The sequence below is a fragment of the Zalophus californianus genome, chromosome X (assembly GCF_009762305.2).
Source record: "Zalophus californianus isolate mZalCal1 chromosome X, mZalCal1.pri.v2, whole genome shotgun sequence".
In the NCBI taxonomy this organism is placed as follows: Eukaryota; Metazoa; Chordata; class Mammalia; order Carnivora; family Otariidae; genus Zalophus; species Zalophus californianus.
The window spans coordinates 23,050,115-23,075,738 of NC_045612.1; the positions used below are offsets into that span (position 1 = coordinate 23,050,115).

At 35.1% G+C, this 25,624-nt stretch overlaps 1 protein-coding gene across 1 annotated transcript; it reads left to right on the forward strand.

Annotated features, from left to right (window-relative positions):
- Window positions 1-2,196: 2,196 nt before the first annotated feature.
- ACTRT1 (actin related protein T1) lies at window positions 2,197-3,622 on the forward strand. Its single transcript, XM_027608825.2, has one exon. The coding sequence runs from the start codon at window positions 2,363-2,365 to the stop codon at window positions 3,494-3,496; it is 1,134 nt and encodes a 377-aa protein (XP_027464626.1). The 5' UTR covers window positions 2,197-2,362; the 3' UTR covers window positions 3,497-3,622.
- The last annotated feature ends 22,002 nt before the right edge of the window (window positions 3,623-25,624 follow it).

The following is a 25,624-nucleotide window of genomic DNA, read 5'->3' on the forward strand; positions in this document are numbered from 1 at the left end:
GGGGGGGCTGGGTGGCTCAGTTGGTTAAATGTCCAACTCTTGATTTTGGCTCAGGTCATATCTCAGGGTTGTGAGAATGAGCCCCATGTCTGGTTCCATGCTGGATGTGGATCTTGCTTAAGATTCTCTCTCTTGGGCACCCGGGTGGCTCAGTCATTAAGCATCTGCCTTCAGCTCAGGCCATGACCCTAGGGTCCTGGGATCGAGTTCCACATTGGGCTCCCTGCTCGGTGGGAAGCCTGCTTCTCCCTCTCCCACTCCCCCTGCTTGTGTTCCTGCTCTCGCTATCTCTGTCTCTGTCAAATAAATAAATAAAATCTTTAAAAAAAAGAAGATTCTCTCTCTCCCTCTCCTTCTGCCCTTCCCTTCCTGCTCATGTTCTCTCACTTTCCAAAAAAACCCCATATATATATATATATATATATATATATATATATATATATATATATATATATATTTAAAAATTTTGGTATATTAAGTATACCTCAAAAAATCTGGGAAAAGGAAGAGTTGATGTTTGTATTAAGGTTTTCCAGAGAAATAAAACTAATAGAATAGATAGATGATAGATAGATAATAGATAAATAGAGATAGATTTATTATGAGGGATTGCTCATGCAGTTATGGAAACTGAGAAGTCTTATAAATTGCCATGTGTAACCTGGAGACTAAGGAAAGCTGGTAGTACAGTTCTAGTCCAAACCAAAATACATGAGAACCAGGGGAATCAATGGTGAAAGTTCTGGTCTAAGTTTAAAGGCCCAAGAGACAAGAGTAGCCATTTTCATTGTCCAATGGCAGGAGATGGGTGTCCCAGAGACATCCATTTCCAGAAAGTAAATTTGCTCTTCCTTTGCCTTTTTGTTCTATTCAGAGCCTTCAACAGTTTGAATGATGCCCACTTGCATTGGTGAGGCAATTTTCCTTACTTTATCAATTCAAATGCTAATCTCTACTAGAAATATCTTCAGGAATACACTCAGAAATAATGTTGTACAAGTTGGGCATTCCTTAACCAAATCAAGTTAACATAAATTTAACCATCACAATGTTACTGTCTGTTTCTTTTTTTAATGTCTGTTAATATTTGCTTTATGTATTTTGGTGCTCCTATGTTGGGTACATAGATATTTATAATTGGTATATCCCCTTGTTGGATTGATCCCTTCATCATTATGTATATACTTCTTTGTCTCTTGCTACAGTCTTTGTTTTAAAGTCTATTTTGTCTGATATAAATATTATTACACCAGCAAAAAGCCAGTTCTTTTAAAAAGTTCAAAGAAGGAGAGAGAATATTACTACTGACATTACATAGATACATGAGGATTATAAATAAATACTTTGAACAATGGTATGTTGTAAGATAGGTAAATAAAATGTATTATATATAAACAGTGGAAGAACCTTGAAGACAATATGGTAAATTAATTAAGTCAGACACAAAAGGACTCATTACATGCCTCCATTTATATGAAAAAGGCAGAAGAAATTTATAGAGACAGAATATATATTAATGGTGTTTAAGCCTCAGGAGGACAGTCTAAAGAGGGTGATAGCTGAAGGATACAAGGTTTCTTTTTGAAGTAAATAAAATATTCTAAACTTGACTTTTTGACATTTGCACATATCAGTGAATATACTGAAAATATGGGAATGTACACTATAAATGGGTGAATGTATTATTTGTGAAATTTATCTCAAAAAAAGCTGTTAAAAACAAGAAACATGTATGGGAGGTAATAAAAGATAGTTTTCTGAGCTCTTCTGAAACTGGATTAAGGGCATCCTCATTCCAGTCTCAACCTGTGTCTTGTGGTTAGTTCCTTCCCTTTACAAAGGTAAGGGTATTTTTTTTTTGTCATTACCCCCCACCCCAAAATAACTTAGCTGTGCATAGAAGCCAGTTTTCTGGAAGAAGCCCACAGTTTGGCTGCTTCACTTGGTTCTAAGGCTAAGCCTTTGCTTCAGGTTCATAGACATAAGCTGTCCATAGGTATGGTTTGCCTTCCTCTTTTTCATGTTTCTCCAAGCTAAGAGTATTGGTGGCTCAGAGACCCCACCCCTTAAAATCCCTTTGTTGCTCTCTGAGAATAATTGTTGCCTTGGCTGGATTGTTACATAGGGGGCAATCATCACTGAAATTGCCACAGCAGGCCCTGGGCTGCCTGAAAGGGGACAAAATTCATGGGTTGAAGACGGGGTATTCTGGGGGATTGGGGATAGTCTCCTAGCTCCTCCTGAGTGTCAACTTGAGAACTTTGGAATCCTGTGGTTTTAAAACTTCCAGAAGTGCCTGTTATCATACAAAGTGGCAAAGTGTTTTTTATTTTGTTGGAGTTCAGAAGAGCATGCTGCGGATATGTTTAACCCATATGTATTAGATATTCCAGCTGTAATTTTTGACAATGGATCAGGACTCTGCAAAGCAGGCCTTTCTGGAGAGATAGAACCCCGTCATGTCATCAGTTCTGTCGTGGGACATCCTAAATTCAACATGCCATTATCAGAAGCCACTAAAAAGAAGTACCTTGTGGGAGAAAAAGCCCTATACAAATACGACGCCTTCCATTTGCACTACCCCATTGAGCGTGGACTAATAACAGGATGGGATGACATGGAGAAACTCTGGAAGTATCTTTTTGAGTGGGAGCTAGGAGTAAAACCCTGTCAACGACCTGTGCTCATGACTGAGCCCTCCTTGAACCCAAGGGAGACTCGAGAGAAAATGGCAGAAGTGATGTTTGAGACCTTCAATGTGCCTGCTTTCTACCTGTCCAATCATGCAGTGGTAGCACTATATGCCTCTGCCTCTGTCACAGGATTAGTGGTGGACAGTGGGGATGGAGTCACTTGCACTGTCCCTATCTTTGAGGGTTACTCCCTGCCTCATGCTGTCACCAAGCTCTACGTGGCAGGAAGGGACATCACAGAGCACCTCACTCAGCAACTCCTTGCTAGTGGAAGTAGCTTCCCTTGCATACTCAATAAGGCCTTAGTGGGTGACATCAAAGAGAAACTGTGTTATGTGGCCTTGGAGCCAGAGAAAGAGCTATGTAAGAGGCCAGAAGAGGTTCTGAGAGAATACAGACTGCCAGATGGGAATGTTATCTACATTGGAGACCAGCTGCATCAGGTGCCTGAAATTCTTTTTGCACCTGACCAGCTGGGTATCCACAACCCAGGACTCTCCAAAATGGTGTCCAGCAGCATTATGAAATGTGACATTGATATCCGTAAGAATCTTTTTGCAGAAATTGTGCTGTCTGGGGGCACCACTCTTTTCCCTGGGCTTGAGGAAAGACTTATGAAAGAACTAGAACAGTTGGCTTCCAGGGGAACTCCCATCAAGATCACAGCTTCTCCTGATAGATGTTTCTCTGCATGGATAGGTGCATCCATTGTGACCTCTCTGAGTAGTTTCAAGCAGATGTGGATCACTTCTGCCGATTTCATGGAGTTTGGGACATATGTTGTTCAGAGAAGATGCTTTTAAGGAATCCAGAGCACAAGGGACTGCTTGAAGTGTCAGGTCACAGGAGCACTTGTGGAAGGTGACATCTTCCCTTGGGCTTTGGCATGGTGTTTGATAAAATTGATATGACATTTTTGTTTCAGTTCATTTTTGGTGGTAGCAGAGCAATTTCTGATCCAGGTAATGAATCATTTTAAATGGTTCTATTCTAACTTTTTTGTCTCATGGACATTGTTAGTTGTTTTCTCCAGAGAAATCTTTTGTTTATTTGTTGTGGTTGTGTCTACTTACAGGGTTTATAGTTAAAGCAGGTGCTTGAGCCTCATGCCCAGATGCTTGACTCAGTGGGATCCCTAGGGCCTTCATTTTAATCAAGTATCTTGGATATTTTTGACAGATCTAGTGCTAAGGTAAGACAAAAATCACCAGAGAAAGTGTGAGAAGTGGAGGAGAATTAAGTAAAAGAAATGTTACCCTGCTGTTAGGGCTCAACAAACCCTTTCACTCAATTGGATCCTTTATTAGCAAAATAGGGTTCTCTGCTGTTATCAGAGGTTAGGCAGCTAAATAAGATGAAGCTGTTTTTCTTGGCAAAGTGGAGAAATGTGAACAGAAACCAATATTGGATTAAGGTTCTCTAAGCTCAAGGCCCCTACTCCCTGTTGGAGTATTAAGAATCAAACCTCTACTCTTTGTTTTTAATTTCAAAGATATTTATAGCCTCACTTAGTTAGGGGTAAAATAATGGAAATATTTAATGGTAATCAAAAAATAAATTATTAAATAAATTATGTCTACATGATTTTTTCTCATTCATTTAGTGTTATTTTTCCAAAATACTTTTGGGAGACAGATGGAAAATTCAGAGAAGTCTCTGTAATGCAAACTGTTTATTTGGTAAACAAAACAGTGACTCTTTCTCCCATATATGTCTATACACATTTGTATGTACATGTATAAATGAATATTTGTATGTGATTATAAGTACTTGGACAAAAGTACAGAAGGGTACATACCATTGAGTTTACATAGGTTGGTGGAACAGAATAAAGTGAGAAGTAATACAGGTGAAAAGAACAGGATGGAGAACAAATCACAAAGAGGTATTCCAAAAATTTCAGCCTGAATGAAATAAAACTGTTAGTCTAAAAAAATTCTATTTTGCACACATCTTTTCAACTCTGTCTTCAGGGCTGTCACATGCTGGCTTGAATATAGCCATGAAAATTATTGAATGAGATAAATCACTATAAATCAGGTATTTTAGTTTTTAGATTTACTTGAGAGACTGGCTTAATAGCATACTTCTGTTTACATATAAGAGAACCACAGTGGAACCAGAAGATAGTGGAATACCACCTTCAAAGAGCTAGGGAAGCATTACTGTCTATCTAGAATTACATACCCAGGAAAACTATTCCAAGAAAGATGGTAAAATAAAGGTTTTTCCAACAATAATGAAAGTGTCTACTGCCAATAAATCATCACTATGTAAGACTGTTGAATCACAGACCTGTACCTCTGAAACAAATAACACATTATATGTTAAAAAAAAGAAGAAGATAGCAGGAAGGGAAAAATGAAGGGGGGGGGGAATCGGACGGGGAGATGAACCATGAGAGACTATGGACTCTGAGAAACAAACTGAGGGTTGTAGAGGGAGCGGGGTGGGGGGATGGTTTAGCCTGGTGATGGGTATTAAAGAGGGCACATACTGAATGGAGCACTGGGTTTTATATGCAAACAATGAATCATGGAACACTACATCAAAAACTAATGATGTAATGTATGGTGATTAACATAACATAATAAAATTTTAAAAAATTATTAAAAAAATCATCACTAAAGGGAAATTTATATGATTAATTGAGGACATATAGAAATCCCAGAATAAGATACATATGGTATAAAAAAGAAACAATGAACATTTAAAAATGGTGTAACTAGAGGTAAAATTTAAAATACTGACTGCATTAATTTGTAGTATTATCATAATATAAAGGATGAAAACTCTGTAATGCTAAAGGATTAAATCATGGAAACTGATTTGACTTAAAAAGCTTTGAATACATTTGCATTTATCAAAAAGAGAAATATTAATTAAATTTAGAATATGTATGTTGAAACTGAATAAACTCTGCAAAAAACCTTAAAAAATAACCAAAAAACCCCACTAAATAACAACTGCAATTGGAAATACTAAAAGGCACTTCTAAAAAAAGTACCAAAGACAAAATTTTAATGAAAATTATAAACTGATTAAAAATGAATGAGGGGCACCTGAGTGGCTCAGTTGGTTAAATGTCAGACTTGATTTTGGTTCAGGTCATGATCATGTGAGATTGAGCCCCACATTGGGCTTTACACTGAGCTTGGAACGTGCTTAAGATTCTTTCTGTCCCTTTCCCTCTGCCCTTACCCCCACTCAAAAAATGGATGAGAACCAAATATTAGATATTAAGGGGTGGAATGCAGCTAATGCTGGAATTAGTAAGAAATGTATAGTCTTAAATGTTTATGTAAAAAGAAAGGGTGAATATCAAAGAGTTAAATGTCTAATTTATGAAAAAACAAATAGAATAAACCCTCAAAATAGGAGGAAGGAATTTAAAAAATAAGAAATCAGAAATTAATGGGGTGCCTGGGTGGCTCAGTCGGTTAAGTGACTGCCTTCGGCTCGGGTCATGATCCTGGGGTCCTGGGATCGAGCCCCGCATCAGGCTCCTTGCCCTGCGGGGAGCCTGCTTCTCCCTCTCCTCCCCACTTGTGCTCTCTCTCACTATCTCTGTCTCTCTCAAATAAATAAATAAAATCTAAAAAGAAAAAAATTTAAAATATTAAAAAAAAGAAATTAATGAAATTTTGCCATCTGCAACAACATGGCTGAGCCAAGAAGGTATAATGTTAAGTGAAATAAGTCAGTAAGAGAAAGACAAATACCACCACATGATTTTACTCATATGTGGTATTCAATAAACAAAACAAATGAACAAAGGAAAAAAGAGACCAAAAAAAACCAGACTCTTAAATACAGAGAACAAACTGGTGATTGCCAGAGTGGAGGTGGGTGGGGGAATGTGTAAAATAAATAAAGGGGATAGAGAGTACACTTTTCTTGATAAGCACTGAGAAAAGTATTGAATTGTTGAATCATTTTATTATACACCTGAAATTAATATAACACTGTATTTAATTGCACTTGAATAAATAAATAGAAAAGATGAGATATAAAACAAGGACAAAATAAAGAGAATGAAGAAAGATTTGATTCTTTATAAAGACAAAATAAACAGATATACTAATGAAATTATTAATCCGATTTATAATAAACAAGTTTAAAATTGTGAAGAATTAAAGGTGGTCATAAATGCTAATGAAAAAATTAAACAATAACCATATATTATGAATAATATTACACTTCCACAAATGTAAATTTACCTAAACTATATCTTAAAAATATATATCCTTATCTAGTATAAAAATTACATAATCATTTTAAAATCTTGACATGAATTAAACATTAAGTGTAGATATTTTTCCAGGTAAGTTCAATCAATCATTCAAAAATTCCACTTCTATTCATATTCTTTAGTAGTATAGAAAAAACGTCAAACTCTTACTAATTTTATGAGTACAATATAGCTTTTAAATTATACTAACCATGAGCAATATATGAAAGACAAATTCAGATCAACCTCACTTATAAACATAGATGCAAGTTTCATAAGCAAAATATTAACATTCTAAATTGATCAATGTATGAAAAGTTCATTTTAAGATCAACTTTGGTTTATTTCAAAAGTGCAAAGTTGGTATACCATTTATAAATCTGTAGATATAATTCACTACATCTCAATAGATGGAAAAATTAGAGCATTGAAGTTAATATTCATTCATCCTAAATATATTATGCAAGGCAAAAGAAATATCATTACCATAAAATGGTCAATATTATTCAAAAACATACATCAAATATATTGCAAAAATGTGAAATATCAAAATATTTATATTTTTACATGAAATAATCAAAGACTCCCACTATGAGCAATTTTTAGCATTATACTAAAAGTACTGGGTAGTTAATTAAATAAGACACAGTAATGACAAAAGGTATAATAATTAGAAATAAACAAATTGTAATTTTCAGATATGATAGGATATTCTCCAGAAGCCTAAAAATATTAATAAAAATATTAGAATTGGGATGATTTATCATTTTTCAATACAAAATAAACATACCAAAGTCAATTGTATTTCTAATGGTAACACCGAAAACTTAAATTTAGAAACATTATTTAAAATAGCAGTAAAGAATTTAAGATTCCTAGAAATGGGAGTAGAAGATCTTTATGTAAAAATTCTTTATGTAGAAGATCTTTATGAAGAAAAAGTTTTTAGATTTTTTTGCAAATAATTAAAGAAAACTTAGAGAAATGGAGAAACTGATCATGCTCATCAATAGAAACACTTTAAATAATGAAGTTGACATTTTTCTATACAATGGTTTATAGATTCAATAAATTTCAGTAATAATCCGAGTGAAGTTGTAAGACATAACTACATTATTCTAACATTTATACTTAAGATCGAAGAGCCAAGAATATTTAAGATGGTCCAGAAATAAAACCAGGTAGGGAAATTTGATATAAGAAATTAAGAGGTTTTGCAATTATGACCATGATGTAATAATTCAACAATATACAAATAGATATGTATGATAGTAAACTGAATCCAGAAACAAATACAGACATACGTGAAACCTGATAGTACTGAATTGTAGATTATGTGATTGTTGAGTAGTTAACTTTATGGAAAAGCAATAAACAAAAATGTGTATGTCACAGCATACACAGAAACAGGAAGGGACGTGGAGAGGGATGAGGGAAAGGACAGAGAAAAGGTGGGAAGGGAAAAGAGGGGGAAAAGGGAGAGGGAGATTATAGAAGAATCAAGAACTCAATGTGGAAGATAATATTTACAATTTTAGATAACAGAAGGATGTCCTTTTTGAGAGTAGGATTGTTTTTATCACCATATATATTCATTTTTATTTTTCATTTGAAATATAGACATACAATGTTCTATTAGTTTCAGATGTACAACATATTGATTCTACAATTCTATACATTATTCTGCTCACCATAATAAGTATGGTTACCATCTATCACAAACAATATTATTACAATATTATTGAGTATATTCCCTATACTGTACTTTTTATCGCTGTGATTTATTCATTTTATAACTGGAAGTTTGTACCTCTTAATCACCTTTATCTATTTTGCCCATCTTTCCACCCACCTTCCCTCTGGCAACCACCAGTTTGTTCTCTGTGTTTAAGAGTCTTTTTGTTTATTCTGTTTTTTAGATTCCACATATAAGTGAAATCATATAGTATTTGTCTTGGTCTGATTTATTTTACTCAGCATAATACCATCTATGGTCAATCCATGCTGTTGCAAATGACAAGGCTTCATTTTCTTTTATTATTGAGTAATATTCCATCATATACATGCATATCTATATCTATAAATATATCTATATCTATCTATCTGTCATATCTTCTTTATCCATTTATCTATCAATGGATATCTGGGCTGCTTCCCTATCTTGGCTATTGTAAAGAATGCTGCAATATACATATGGGTGCATAACCAGCAAGGAAATTGAAGCAGTAATTAAAAATTTCCCAACAAACAAGAGTCTAGGGCGAGAGGGATTCCCAGGGGGATTCTACTAAACATTTAAAGAAGAATTAGTACCTATTCTTTTGAAACTGTTCCAAAAAATAGAAATGGAAGGAGAACTTCCAAACTCATTCTATGAGGCTAGCATTACCTTGATCCCAAAACTGGACAAAGACCCCACCAAATGGGAGAATTACAGACCAATATCCCTGATGAACATGGATGCCAAAATTCTCACCAAGATCCTAACCAATGGGATCCAACAGTACATTAAAAGGATTATTCACCACAACCAAGTTGGATTTATTCCTGGGCTACAAAAGTGGTTCAACATCCACAAATCAATCAATGTGATATATCACATTAATAAAAGAAGGGTCAAGAACCATACGATCCTCTCAATTGATGAAGAAAAAGCATCTGACAAAATACAACATCCTTTCTTCATTAAAACTCTTCAGAGTGTAGGGACAGAAGGAACATACCTCAATATCATAAAAGGCATATGTGAAAAGCCCACAGCAAGTATCATTCTCAATGGGGGAAAAGCAGAGTTTTCCCCTAAGGTCAGGAACATGGCAGGGATGTCCATTCTCACCACTGTTATTCAACATAGTACTAGAAGTCCTAGCCTCAGCAATAAGACAACAAAACAAAATGAAACTCATTCAAATTGGCAAAGAAGTTAAACTCTCACTCTTCACAGATGACGTGATACTTTACGTGGAAATCCCAAAAGAATCCACCCCAAAATTGCTAAAACTCATACAGCAATTCAGCAATATGGCAGGATACAAAATCAATGCACAGAAACCAGTTGCATTTCTATACACCAACAATGAGACAGAAAAAAAGAGAAATCAAGGAATCGATCCCATTTACAATTGCACCAAAAACCATAAGATACCTGGGAATGAACTTAACCAAAAAGGTAAAGGTAAAATATTAAACAGAGTGTAAAGTGCAAATTAAAACTTTGTAGTACAACTTCTGATGGGTATCTAATTTTTAAGTTCTCTATATTGATATTCTGCACTATTATTCTGATTCATCACTGGAGTTTAACTTTTACAGGTTGTTGTCAGTTATTACTGTGGAGATTTTGGGGATGAATCCCCAAGGGACATTTATCAGTCTGAAAGCAGCTGGTCTCGAGATGTTGAAAGATGACTTGCAAAGGAATGGGACAAAGGCCTTGAAAATGACACTTCTTTGGGGGCAAACAATACCTAGACATATTTGTGGAAATGTAAGCATTCCTAGAAATAAATGGGAAGAGAAAATTGTTAAAAATCTAGACTTTTAATGGCAGTAAAGTCTTTTTAAGTTAGTGTGATGTTAGATACTACATAACCTTTATTTAGTGCTCACAATGCATTTTGCTAAATTCTTTTCTTGCAGTATGACATTTAATTAATCAATACTGTAAGTTACTCTTATTATTTTTATTTTCTAGGTGGCAATGTTTGTCTAAGAACATGAACTTGGTTAATGACACTTCCAGATTCAAACTCTGAGTCTTCTTCTAGAGATTTAACTTCTAAGTTTATTGTCTTTAAAGACTTGTGCATTTTGTTTCATTTGGCACTTATTGAAAAAAAATAAACAATTTAGAACAAAATGCTTAAAACAAAGTCCAGACACATGTCCCTACAAAGCATCACCATACAGTGGTGTGACAGACCCAGATTATCCAAGCTAGACTTGCAAAGATACAATTTCTTGAACCATACTGGTTATAAGTAACTACCAGTTCTTAAATAAATGTAGTAAACTAATTGTAAAAATGGCTCTGATTTTTCACCCATCACTGTATTCAGGCCTTTTCCAATGTGACTTATAAGCTCTTCCTTTCAAGAGTTGATGTCTGTGTTTCTTTGTATCTGGGTCATTCTTGTAACTTGTGCTGACCTAGATAAACAGGTAAATAGAGGCAAGCTCAAACTTGTAAAAAAAAAAGATGAATTTACTTGGGATTAGAAGAGGAATTGCAATTGGGGACATGCAAACTCTGTAACAAGCTACAGGTGAGTCCATTAAGGGTTTGGGGTACACTATATTTAAGGGCAAGGAACGTAAAGAGGGAAGAGTTCAGTTAGAGTCTGTTAAAGTAAAAAACAAATGGAGACCATCTTTGAAAATTTCCCAAGCAGACAAAACCAGTCCAGTCAATTCAACTTATTTTTTGAGACCACCTGACCTGGGTCATTTTTGTTCATGCCTCTGGAAACCACAAGCAAAACTGCCCAAGGTTGATATGAGGCAGATCCTGACCAACTCCCATTTAAGAAAATTCCAATATTATTAGTTTATTGTAAATTAGGCATTTATAGGACATCAGTCTCTTCAATTTTATTTTCCTGAGATCATATGCCTGAGATTTTCTCTTTTATATCATGCAATTTCATTCTAAATTGAAATTCTTTCACATTTGTGACAAGGACTCTCTCTTTGACTAAACTCTAGTCAGGTTCCTCTGAGTCCAGCTAGGACCCATCATTGTGCATGTCTACAAGTCCAGTTTTAACAGGAATTGCATCAAGTAGGTCTAGCCAGAATATTCTAATTTCAGTTTCTAATTACTTTCCTCTTCCCACCCCCTATCCCCTATAAGAGATGTGATCACCCTGGCCTACCTTAAGAAAGAATCCTGTTTGGTGAGTTTAGTAATAATTATCTACCATCATAGTAACTTTTTGTCCACTGATCCCTCTCCCACAACTCTAATCCTTGGCTATAAATCCCCATTTTTCCTTGTTATATTCAAAGTTGAGCCCAATCTCTCTCCCCTACTGCAAAAGAACATTTCATTAGTCTCTATACCTGTCACAATAGTCCTGAATAAAGTCAGTCTTGCCATTTAACAGTGTCATGAATAATTTTTCTTCTACATTTGATTTGACCAAAGATACAGCAGAAATAAAAGTGTGCCAATTCTAATCCTAGATCTTAGGAAGCCTTATGTACTGCCACTTTCTTTCAAAAATGTATCACCATCATGGTAACAAGTCCTGCCTAGCTTGTTGGTGGTATGTGAGAGACACATGTAGAGGATCTCATTGGTCGCAGTTGAGTTCATTTTAAATCAGCAGAACCACCCAGATAACTCATAAGTTTGAGAACAAAAGTAAATGTTTATTGTTGTTTGTCACTAAGAACTTGTAGATTTGTTTTTATATGGAATTATTGTGCCAAAAATAACTGATGCATTTAGCAAGAAAAAATGTTAGCTGATATTATCTGATCTATATCTTTTGGAGTGTGTGATATGAAATAGTTCTAGTAAACTATGCAAGTCTGTTTATAGACTGTGGGGTTAGTTATTCTCAATAAGCCCTTTCATCATATTTGTATGTCCCCTACATAAAATAATTTCATATATAATGAGTGAGGGATTTTTTTTCTTTTTGTATCTGCTATGTTTATCTTCAACATAAAAATATTTAACAAAATTGTATGCAACATTCTTTTTTTAAAGATTTTATTTATTTATTTGACGCAGAGAGAGAGCACAGATAGGCAGAGTGGCAGGCAGAGGGAGAGGGAGAAGCAGTCTCCTCACTGAGCAAAGAGCCCGATGTGGGACTCAATCCCAGGACACTGGGATCATGACCTGAGCCAAAGGCAGACACTTAACTGACTAAGCCACCCAGGAGTCCCTGTATGCAGCATTCTTATCTTATCATAGTACTAAGCTTATTCTATTTCTCCCTTTTTATGTGGAAATTCATTTGGACATTGATCTTATATCTTCATATTTTTTTATCCACTTTCCTATACAAAAGTACCCACAGCCACACTTTTCTGACAATCCTCTGTGAGGTACTTTCCCTTAGAATTAAAAATTGCATATCATATTTACAATCAAATTGTTTCTTTTGTTTGATTTTAAACTGTTAGATATTTTTCATGAAGCTGCACATAATTCACTTTCATATTTAGTGGTCATACTGTTTTCAGTTGCACTGACATGCCATAGTTTACTTAAACATTTACTGTTAAACGTTTACTTTGTCATCGCTATTGTCTGCACAGCAAACCTCCCCACACATCCTTAACATACCCCTAAATTCAAAGGAAAAGTCATCAGAACAAAATCAGCACTTGAAATGCAGCTATAGCTTCAGTTCTGGATAGATAACCAAAATTGTTAGTTCAGCTGTCACCTATTATTTAGCTTTATTTCTTAAATCCCTGTAGATTTTTTCCTGGGATTTTTTATTTCTATTTCTCATATTGTTAATAATAGCTGAAGTCCATTTTTCTTTTTTTCCATGTGGAAATTTATGGATTGGACATTGATCCTATTTCCATAGAAATATTTTCATTCATTCCCTATTTTCATTCATTTTCCTGTCCAAAAGTCCCCACATTCATATGATCTGAATAATCCCTTGTGAGTGGCATTCCCTTAAAAGTTAGTTCTATGTGTTCAAATATAAATATAAAATTACTTCATTTTTGATGGTTATGAAATAATACTTATGTATTGAGTATGTATGATTATTCATATAGATAATTAAAAATAAAATAATCCACCAAATAGCATTAGTGTTATTTGCATAACAATGATACTAATAATTGTTATTTAATCCTGGGAGTAATGTCACCAAGATGGTGGTAAAACAAGCCCCAAGCTGGCTTTCCACCATGAAACCACAGACTTAACAACAATATATGGAACAATCACCTTTCAGACTTAACAACAATATATGGCACAATCACCTTTATGAAAAGTCTAGAAACCAGTTAATAGATTGCAACACTCCATGCAAGTGCAAAGCCTGGAAGAACAAGATCAAAGCAAATAAGTTTATTGCATTTACTTGCTAAAGCCCCTCCTTCTAGCTGGTAAAGCACAGCATGATTGGGAAAAACCTTCCAACTCATGAATCATTCCTAAAGAGGGAGAGAGGAAAGTGAAACATGCATTCAGAAGTCTGGCTTTTGGGTGGGTCTTCCAGAGTAACTAGTTTCTCTCTCACCTGACTCGGAGGGTTGACAGAAACTGACATTGGATGCCTATGGGCTACTGAAAAGAAAGAAGAATGCAGCAATTTTCTGTATAACTAGAAAGACTGCCTTACCACAGAAAGTAACCAGGAGGGACAAGATATTTGGGTTTCTGAAAAAGAAATAAAGGTAAATACTTTAACTTGAAGACTGTGTGCACAAGCCCACAAAAGAAACATACCCAGAAAAGGTTTGAGAAGCCCCAGAATTTCTAGCTTGGCTGATTGGTGAAATTTTTCCTTTGTATGAAGCCAGTCAATAAAGACTGGTAGACGTGGCTTTTTTTTTTTATGCCCAAATTTCAAGAAAATATTACAAGGCATACAAAAACAAAAACAGAAATATATAACAAAGGAACAAAATAAATCATCAGGAATGAACTTAAAACATATGGAAATCTATTATCCTGACAAATAATTCAAAATAACCACATCAAATATACTCAATGAGTAAAAAAGAATATAGATAAACAACTAAACAAAATAGAAATCAATTAATGAGTAAAATGAAAATATCAACAAAGTGATAAAGAATATTAAGAAGAAACAGATATAAATTCTGGAGCTGAAGAATGTAATAACTGAATTGAAAAACTCACCAGAGGGTTTCAACAGCAGATGTGATCAAGTAGAAGAAAGGATTAGCAAAATTAATGATAGGTCATTCAAAATTACTGAGGCAGAGGAGCTAAAACAACCAAAAAAGAATGTAGAAAAGGGAAAACAGCAAAAGAGGCTTATGGAACATGATCAAGTGGACCAATATATATGCTATGGTATCCCAGAAGGAAAAGAGAGAAAGGAAATAGAAAGTCTTTATACCTCAATGAAATAAAACAAACAAACAAACAAAAAGTCTAAAGTTAGCAGAAAGAAGGAAACAAACAAAAGAGCAGAACAAGATAATAGAAAAACAGTAGAAAAAAATCAACGAAACATTTAAAAAAAAGGATCCACAAAATTTAAATTCCAAGAAAAAGTCAACCTAAGACTGTATCATGAAGAAAGTAAAAAACTGAAGAGACCTAGAAGAATTGATACTCAAAAACCTCCTAACAAAGAAAATTCAAGGATAGATGACTTTACTAGAGGAGTCTACAAAACTTCAAAGATGAAACAACACCAGTCCTTCTCAAACTTTTCCAAAAAATTTTCCAAATTCATTTTATAAGGCCAGCATTACCTGGACGCCAAGTCAAAGACATTGCAAGATGAGAAAACTACAGAACCAATATTGCTAATGAATATTGAAAAAAAAATTCATAAAAAATTTTTCATAAAATTTCTTTTCACCATAACAATGGACTAATGAGTCACTTCCAAATAGCAGAACTGGGTCTAAACAAGAAGCAGTCTCTGACCCCCAAAAAAGAAGACATAGCAACATTTACTCAGCTAGATTTTAGAATTACTACAGAAAAGTGATTACTATATAGTTTTCTTCTTCTTCTTCTTCTTCTTCTTCTTCTTCTTCTTCTTCTTCTTCTTCTTCTTCTTCTTCTTCTTCTTCTTCTTCTTCTTCTTCTTCTTTCTTCTCCTCCTCCTCCTCCTCCTCCTTCTTCTTTTTTGAATGGACATGTCTCATGACTATACAGCCTCAGTCTAACCTGTATGTTGGTTATGTGAAGTATTGACACACTTGTTCGTAGCTCTCTGGATTAAGAAGAACACTTCCTTTCTTGAAGTACAACATAAAATACAGAAAAAGAAATCCTCAACCAAATACTGCAAACTGATTCAACAGCACATCAAAATAATCATAAACCGTGACCAAGTGGGATTTATCCCTGGGATGCAAGAATAGTTCAACATATGAAAACCAATGTAATTCACCACATTAGCAGGAGAAAGGAAAAAAATTACATATCATCTCAATAAACGTGTGAAAAAATTGACAAAATTTAACACCCTTTCATGATGAAAACTCTCAACAAACTAGGAACAGAAAGAAAGTACCTTAACATGATAAAGACCATATATGAAAAGCCCATAACTCATATCATAATGATGAAAAACTGAAAGCTTTCCTTTTAAGATGAGGAACAAGACCAGGATACCTACTCTGGTGATTTCCATGTGCTGGATAAATTAGGCAAAGAAAAGAAATAAAAGACATCTAATTCGAAAAGAAGAAAAATTATCTGACTGAAGATGACTTGATTTTATATGTAAAAAATACTAAGATTTCACATACACATAAAAATTGCTAAAGCTAATCAAAGTTGTAGGACACATTTTATTTATTTATCTATTTATTTATTATTTTTTTAGAAATAAAATTGAGGGACACTTTACTGAAGTATTCCTGGATTAAAGCAAGTGGAAAAAACTCTTGGTATGGTAAGCAGAAATCTGACTTCAAATTCCACAGTAAAAATTTATTATCTCTCTTTTTTTAATTTAATTTTATTATGTTATGTTAATCACCATACATTACATCATTAGCTTTTGATATAGTGTTCCATGATTCTTTGTTTGTGCATAATAACCAGTGCTCCATTCAATACATGCCCTCTTTAATACCCATCACTGGACTAACTCATCCCTCCACCCTCCTCCCCTCTAGAACCCTCAGTTTGTTTCTCAGAGTCCATAGTCTCTCATGGTTCATCTCACTCTCCGATTCCCCCCCTTCATTTTTCCCTTCCTATTATCTTTTTTTAAAACATATAATGTATTATTTGTTTCAAAAGTACAGGTCTGTGATTCAATATGGTTTTGATTTGAATTTCCCTGATGGCTAATGATGATGAACATTTTTTCATGTGTCTATCAGCCATTTGTATGTCTTCTTTAGAGAAGTGTCTGTTCATGTCTTCTGCCTATTTTTTGACTTGATTATTTGATTTTTGGGTGTTGACTTTGAGAAGTTCTTAATAGATCTTGGATATCAGCCCTTTGTCTATAGTGTCATTTGTAAAAATCTTCTCCTATTCCATGGGTTGCCTCTTTGTTTTGTTGACTGTTTCTTTTGCTGTGCAGAAGTGCTTTTTATCTTGATTAAATCCCAAAAGTTCATTTTTATTTGCTCACTCTCACCACTATTGTTCAACATAGTACTAGAAGTCCTAGCAACAGCAATCAGACAACAAAAAGAAATAAAAGGTATTCAAATTAGCAAAGGAGAGGTCAAACTCTCTGTCTTTGCAGATGACATGATACTTTATGTGGAAAACCCAAAAGACTCCACCCTCAAATTACTAGAACTCATACAGCAATTCAGTAATATGGCAGGATACAAAATCAATGCACAGAACTCAGTTGCTTTCTTATACACTAACAATATACTTGTAGAAAGAGAAATTAGAGAATCAATTCCATTTACAATAGCACCAAAAAACATAAGATACCTTGGAATAAACTAACCAAAGAGGTAAAGGACCTTTGGTCTAGACACTACAGAACATTCATGAAAGAAATTGAAGAAGACACAAAAAGATGGAAAAACATTCCATGCTCATGGATCGGAAGAATAAACATTGTTAAAATGTCTATGCTGCCTAGAGCAATCTGTACCTTCAACACCATCCTGATCAAATACCAACAGTATTTTTCAAAGTGCTGGAACAAACAATCCTAAAATTTGTATGGAATCAGAAAAGACCCCAAATCGCAAATGTTGAAAAAGAAAAACAAAGCTGGGGGCATCATGTTGCCTGATTTCAATCTATATTACAAAGCTTTTATCACTAAGACAGCATGGTACTGGCCCCAAAACAGACACATATATCAATGGAACATAACAGAGAACCCAGATATGGACCCTCAACTCTATTGTCAAATAATCTTTGACAAAGCAGGAAAAAATATGCAATGTAAAAAAGACAGTCTCTTTTTTAATTTTTTTTTTTTAAATTCAATTTAGTTAACACAGAGTGCATTATTAGTTTCAGGGGTAGAATTTTTTTTTAAGATTTTATTTATTTGACAGAGAGAGAGTGAGAGAGACCACAAGGAAGCAGAGCAAGAAGTAGGAGAAGCAGACTCCCCACTGAGCAGGGAGCCTGATGTGGCGCTCAATCTCCCAGGTCCCTGGGATCATGACCTGACCCAAAGGCAGATGCTTAACCAACTGAGCCACTCAGGCGCCCCTCAGGGGTAGAATTTAGTAATTCATCAGTTGCATGTTACACCTAGTGCTCATTACATCGGGTGTTCTCCTTAATGCTGATCACCCAGTTACCCCATCCCCCCACTCACCACCCCTCCAGAAAATCCCAGTTTGTTTCCTACAGTTCAGAGTCTCTTATGGTTTGCCTCCCTCTCTGATTTTATTTTATTTTACTTTTCCTTCCCTTGCCCTGTGTTAATCTGTTTTGATTCTTAAATTCCATGTTTGAGTGAAATCAAACGGATTTCTCTTTCTTGGACTGACTTTATACCTAGGAATAAAGTTAATTAAAAGGGTAAAAGACCTGTACTCTGAAAACTATAAAACACTGATGAAAGAAATTTAAGATGACATAAACAAATAGAAAAGATAGTTCATTTCCACAGATTAGAAGAATATTGCTAAAATTTCCATGCTACCCAAAAGCAATCTACAGATTCAATGCAGTTCCTATGAAAGTACCACAGCATTTTGCTTAGCATAATACCCTCTAGTTCCATCCACATTATTACAAATGGCAAGATTTCATTCTTTTAGATGGCTGAGTAATATTCCATTGTATATGTATACCACTTCTTTATCCATTCATCTGTTGATGCAAATCTGGGCTCTTTCCATGTTTTCACTATTGTGGACATTGGTGCTATAAACATTGGGGTGCATGTGCCACTTCAAATCAGTATTTTTGTATCCTTTGGATAAATACCTAGTACTGCAATTGCTGGGTCATAAGGTTGTTCTATTTTTAACTTTTTGAGGAACCTCCATACTGTTTTCCAGAGGGGCTGCACCAACTTGCATTCCCACCAACAGTGTAAGAGGGTTCCACTTTCTCCGCATCCTCGCCAACATCTGTCATTTCCTGACTTGTTAATTTTAGCCATTCTGACCAGTGTGAGGTGGTATCTCATGGTGGTTTTGAATTGTATTTCCCTAAAAATGATTAATGTTGAGCATTTTTTCATGTGTCTGTTGTTCTCTGTATGTCTTCTTTGGAGAAATATCTGTTCATGTCTTCTGCCCATTACTTGACTGGATTTGGGGGGGTTGGGTGTTGAACTTGATAAGTTCTTTATAGATTTTGAATACAAGCCCTTTATCTGATACATCATTTGTGCATATCTAATCCCATTCTGTAGGATGCCTTTTACTTTGGTTGACTGTTTACTTTGCTGTGGAAAAGCTTTTTATCCTGATAAAGTTCCAATAGTTCATTTTTTATTTTGTTTCCCTTGCCTCTGGAGACATGTCTAGCAAGAAGTTGCTGTGGCTAAGGTCAAATAGGTTACTGCTTGAATTCCCCTCTAGGATTTTGATGGATTCCTGTCTCACATGTAGGTGTTTCATCCATTTTGAATTTATTTTTGTGTATGTTGTAAGAAAGTAGTCCAGTTTCATTCCTCTACATGTGGCTGTCCAATTTTCCCAACACCATTTGTTGAAGAGACTTGTCTTTTTTCCATTGGATATTCTGTCCTGTTTTGTCAAAGATTAGTTGACCATGGAGTTGAGGGTCCATTTCTGTGTTCTTTATTCTGTTCCATTAATCTATGTGTCTGTTTTTGTGCCAGTACCATACTGTCTTGATGATTACAGCTTTATAATATAGCTTGAAGTTTAGAATTGTGATTCTTCCAGCTTTGGTTTTCTTTTTCAACACTTCTATGGATATTTGGGTTATTTTCTGGTTCTATAAAAATTTTATAATTGTTCCAGCTTTTTAAAAAATGTTGATAGTATTTTGATAGGGATTTCATTAAATGTGTAGATTGCTTTGGGTAGTATAGACATTTTAACAATATTTGTTCTTCCAGTCCATGAGCATGGAATGGCTTTCCAATTCTTTATGTCTTCTTCATTTTTTTCATAAGTGTTCTATGGTTTTCAAAGTACAAATCTTTTACCTCTTTGGTTAGGTTTATTCCTAGGTATCTTATGGCTTTTAGTACAACTGTAAACTAGATCGATTCATGCTTGATTTCTCTTTCTGCTGCTTCATTTTTAGTGTATAAAAGTGCAACAGACTTCTGCGCATTGATTTTATATACTACAACTTTCTGAATTCCTTTATCAGTTCTAGCAATTTTTTGGTGGAGTCTTTCCAGTTAATTATAAGCTTGATATCAAAAAAAAGATAAAGAGAAAAAAGAAGAAAACATATATAAAATAAACTATAAAAAAGAAAAAATAAGAAATAAAAAAATAAAAATTTTAAAAATTAAGAGGAAAAACAAAGAAGCAAGTGTTCTTATTTCCACCAGAAGCTAACATTTTGGAGCACTATTTAATCAGTAGTCTTGTTACATGTTGCGGGGGAGTGGGGGCTGTGTTGGTCTTCTGAAGTTGAGGCCTCCTGATCTGGCTCACAAGCTGACTTGCCTTTGTAAACATGCCCCTGCCAGGCACAGGGGGCAGGCTTTAGTGTAAGGGACTCCAGTCTCCACTGGTGGTGCTGTGTTTCTCTCTGAAGTCTGAATGCACTGGTGGGCAGGGCGGAGGGTGAGAGGCGTGGTGGAGGAGGAAGATGGTGTCACCCTGCCTTCTTGTCCCCATGGAGAGAAACTCCTAGCCACTACTCTTAATGAGGCCCTCTCAGTGAAGCAAACAATCTCTTGTGTCCTACGTGGGCTTTCATCAGTTCCCTGCCATTAACCTATCTGTTCCCCAGGCTGTTGGTGCACCTGGTGCCACAGATCTCCTGTATTTTATCTCTGGCTGGTGGCTGGGATTCAAACTCTAACTTTTAAAGGGCCTGGCAAGGTGAGGACCCACTCCCCTCCCCCAGAGGAGAAACTAGTGGTGTGCCCAGCACTGTCCTGTCCCAGAAAAGCAGTCACACAATATAGGCATAGAGGCTAGTTTATTGTGATTCACAGTAAAAAGCTGCAACCAGGTTATCTGCCATCTGCTCACAACTCAGTCCTCTACTCCATTCTGTCCCTGAAAAGAGTCACACAGAGGCATGAATCTATTGTGGCAGACAGGGAAAAGCAGTGGCCAGGTTATCTGCACTCTGCCAATATCTGCTTCTTGCTCAGTTCTGTCCCAGAAAAGCAGCCACTTGGCATGCACATGGTGGTTTAAACCTATTGTGGCTCATAGCAAAATGCTGCTATGAGGTTATCTTCCCTCTGAGCACATCTCTGTCCATGCTGTTGAGCACCACTCAATGGCTCCTAGCTGGCTTTTTGTCCTTGGAGAGGCAAAATATGCTCTTCCAAATGAACTCTGGGAAGGGGAGAGATCTCTCCCAGTGCAACCCAGGGGATCTCCTTACCATGGCTTATTGTGTGATCCCTACCCACTGTGCTCTCTCCTTGACTTTGTTCCATGGAAAGGGTTCTCTCTCCTTTGGGGCCCCATGACTTTCCTCTCGCCCAATTCACAGCTCTGAACCTCACACTGCCACGTTCTCTCCCTTCCACTGTGCAGATTGTTTTCTTAAACTTCAGATCATATTCCTATTTGTTCACAATAGATGGATGTTTGGGGTGTCTAGGTGGCTCAGTTGGTTAACCATCTGCCTTTGGCTCAGGTCATGGTCTGGGTCCTGGGATTGAGCCCTGCATCAGGCTCCTTACTCAGCGGAGAGCCTGCTTATCCCTCTTCCTCTGCTGCTCCTCCTGCTTGTGCTCTCTCTTTCTCTTTCTCTTTCTCTCTCTCTCTCTCTCTGTGTCAAATAAATAAATAAAATCTTTAAAACATGATAAAAACCATATATAAAATCTCACAGCTAATACAATACTCAATTGCACAACACTGAATTTTCCCTCTAAGATCAGAAACAGGATAAGGATGTCCACTCTCCCCATTTTATTCAGCATAGTATTGGAAGTCCTAGCCACAGCAATCATACAAGAAAAAAAAATAAGAGGCATCCATATTGGTAAAGAAGAAGTTAACTGTCACTATTTGCAAACTACATGATACTATACATAGAAAATCATAAAGACTCAACCAGAAACTACTAGAATTAGAGATGAATTCAGCAACATGACAGGATACAAAAAAAAGGTAGCATTTCTATACGCTAATAACAAAATAGCAGAAAGAAAATTTACAAAAAAAATTTACAATTGCACACCCACAAAAAATACCTAGGAATAAAGTTAATTAAAAGGGTAAAAGACCTGTACTCTGAAAACTATAAAACACTGATGAAAGAAATTTAAGATGACATAAACAAATAGAAAAGATAGTTCATTTCCACAGATTAGAAGAATATTGCTAAAATTTCCATGCTACCCAAAAGCAATCTACAGATTCAATGCAGTTCCTATGAATATACCAACAGCATTTTTCACAAAACTAGAATGAATAATACTAAAATTTTCATGGAAACAAAGAAGATCCTGAATAGCTAAAGCAGTCATGATAAAGAATTTACCTGAAGGAATCACAATACCAACTTTGAAGATACACTACAAAGCTGTAGTAATCAAAATAATACAGTACTGACAAAAATAAATGCATAGATCAATAGAACAGAATAGAAATCTTAGAAATAAATCTGTGATGGCATGGTCAATTAATCTATGACAAAGGAGGCAAAATATACAATGGGGAAAATCTCTTCAATAAATGGTGCTGGGAATACTGGACAACTACATGTAAAATAATGAAACTGGACCATTTTATGACACCTACACAAAAATAAACTCAAAATGGATTAAGGACCTAAATGTGAGATCTGAAACTATAAAAATCCTAGAAGAGAACACAGGCAATATTTCACTGACATCAGTGGTATGTATCAACATTTTTCTGGATATGTCTCCTTAAGGCAAGGGAAATAAAAGCAAAAATAAACTATTGGGACTACATCATAATAAAGTGCTTTTGCACAGCAAAGGAAACCCTCAACAAAACAGAAAGACAACTTACTGAATGGGAGAATGTACTTACAAATTATATATCTGATAAGGGTTAATATCCAAAATATATAAAGTACTGGGGCACCTGGGTGGCTCAGTCATTGAGTGTCTGCCTTTGCCTCAGGTCATGGTCCCAGGGTCCTGGGATCAAACCACACAACAGGCTCTCTGCTCGGCAGGAAGCCTGCTTCTCCCTCTCCCACTCCCCCATGCTTGTGTTCCCTCTCTTGCTATGTCTCTATCTGTCAAATAAATAAATAAATAAATAAAATACTAAAATCTTTAAAAATATATATGTATATATTTAAATATAAATATATATTAATATAAAATATAAAAATATAAATATATATGTAAATATATATATGTAAAGTACTTATATAACTCAACACAAAAAATATCTGATTTAAAGATGGGCAGGACAACTGAATAGACATTTTTTCCAAAGAAGACATACAGTTGGCCAACAGACACATGAAAAGATGCTCAACATCACTAATCACAGAAATTCAAATCAAAACCTCAATGAGCTATCACCTTACACCTGTTTGAATGACTAAAATGAAAATGACAAGAAATAACAAGTGTTGGCAAATATGTTGGTGGAAATATAAATTGGTTCAGCCATTGTGGAAACCAGTATGGAGGTTCTTTAAAAATTAAAAACAAGAAATGCCATATGACTCAATAATTCCACTGTTGGATATTTACCCAAGAAAACTAAAACACTATTTTGAAAAGATATATGACTCCTCTGTTTATTGCAGCATTAGTTACAATATCCAAGATATGGAAGCAACCTAAGTGTCCACATTAGATGAATGGATAAGAAAGATGTGCTATATATACACAATAGAATATTATGCACCATAAATCAGGATGAGATTGTGCCATTTGAGGCAACATGGATGGACCTAGAGATTATTATGCCAAGTAAAATCAGTTAGACTGAGAAAGATAAATACCATAAGATTCCACTCATAAGTGGAATTTAAAAACCAATGAATAAACAAACAAAAAGCAGAATCAAACCTATAAATACAGAGAACAAACTAATGGTCATCAGTGGGGAGAGTGGTGGGGGGTTGAGCAAAATGTGTGAAGGGCAGATGACACACGATATGGGACATCTCATATGCTTATTTACCATCTGTCTATTCTCTTTAGTGAGGAATCTGTTAAGACCTTTGGCACATTTTTTTATCACATTGTTTTCTTATTGTTGAGTTTTTAGGAATTGTCTATTTTGGGGAAACAATATTTTATCAGATGTGTTTCTGCAAATATTTTCTCAGTCTGTGGCTTGTCGTACATTTTCTTGACACTGTTTTTTCATGGATCAGTAGTTACTCATTTTAATGAAGTCCAGCTTATGAATTATTTCACTCATGAATTGAACTTTTATTGTTGTATCAAAAAGTTACACTATATTAAATCATCTAGGCTTTATCCTATATTATATTTTAGGAATTTTATATTTTTGTGTTTTATATTTAGATATATGATCCATTTTGAGTTAATTTTTGTGAGGTGTGTAAGCAATGTATATAGATTCACTTTCTTGCATTTATATATCCAATTCTTCTAGAATCATTTGTTGAAAAGGGTTTTCTCCATTAAATTACTTCTGCTCCTTTGTCAAAGTTGGTTATATTTATGTGGGTCTATTTATAGACCCTCTGTTCTATTCCACTGATTTATCTTTCTGTTCTTTTGTCAATATCACTGTCTTAATTATTATAGTTTTACAGTAATGTTTTAATTCAGATAGTGTCAGTCCTCCAACCCTTGTTCTTCTCCAATACTTTTTTGGCTATTCTTGGTCTTTTGCCTCTCCATATAAATTTTAGAATCAGATTATTGATATACACAAAATAACATGCTGGGATTTTGACTGAGATTGCACTGAATCTGTAGATCAATTTGGGTAGAACTGACATCTTGACAACATCGAACCTTTCTATCTATAAACATGGAATATTTCTCCTTTATTTAGTTCTTTGATTTCATTCATCAGAATTTTGTAGTTTTCCTCATGTAGATCTAGTATATATATACAATTTCATTTTTGGAATGTTAATGAAAATGACATTGTGTTGTTAATTACAAATTGCACATGTTCATTATTGGTACATAGGGAAGCATTTGGCTTTTGTATATTAACTTTGTATCTTACAATCTTATCAAAATTGCTTTAGTTACAGGACTTTTTTGGTCCATTCTGTCAGATTTTCTACATAGATGACCATGTCATCTGCAAACAAAGACAGTTTTATTTTTTTCTAACTTTCCAATCTGCATATCTTACATTTCCTTTTCTTCTATTCTTGAATTATCTAGAACTTCCAGTACAGTGTTGAAAAGGAGTAGGAGAAGGGACATCTTTCAACTTTCTTACCATCAGGTATGATGTTAGCTATAGGTGGGTGCTTTTATCAACTTGAGGAAGTTCCCTTTTATTCCTA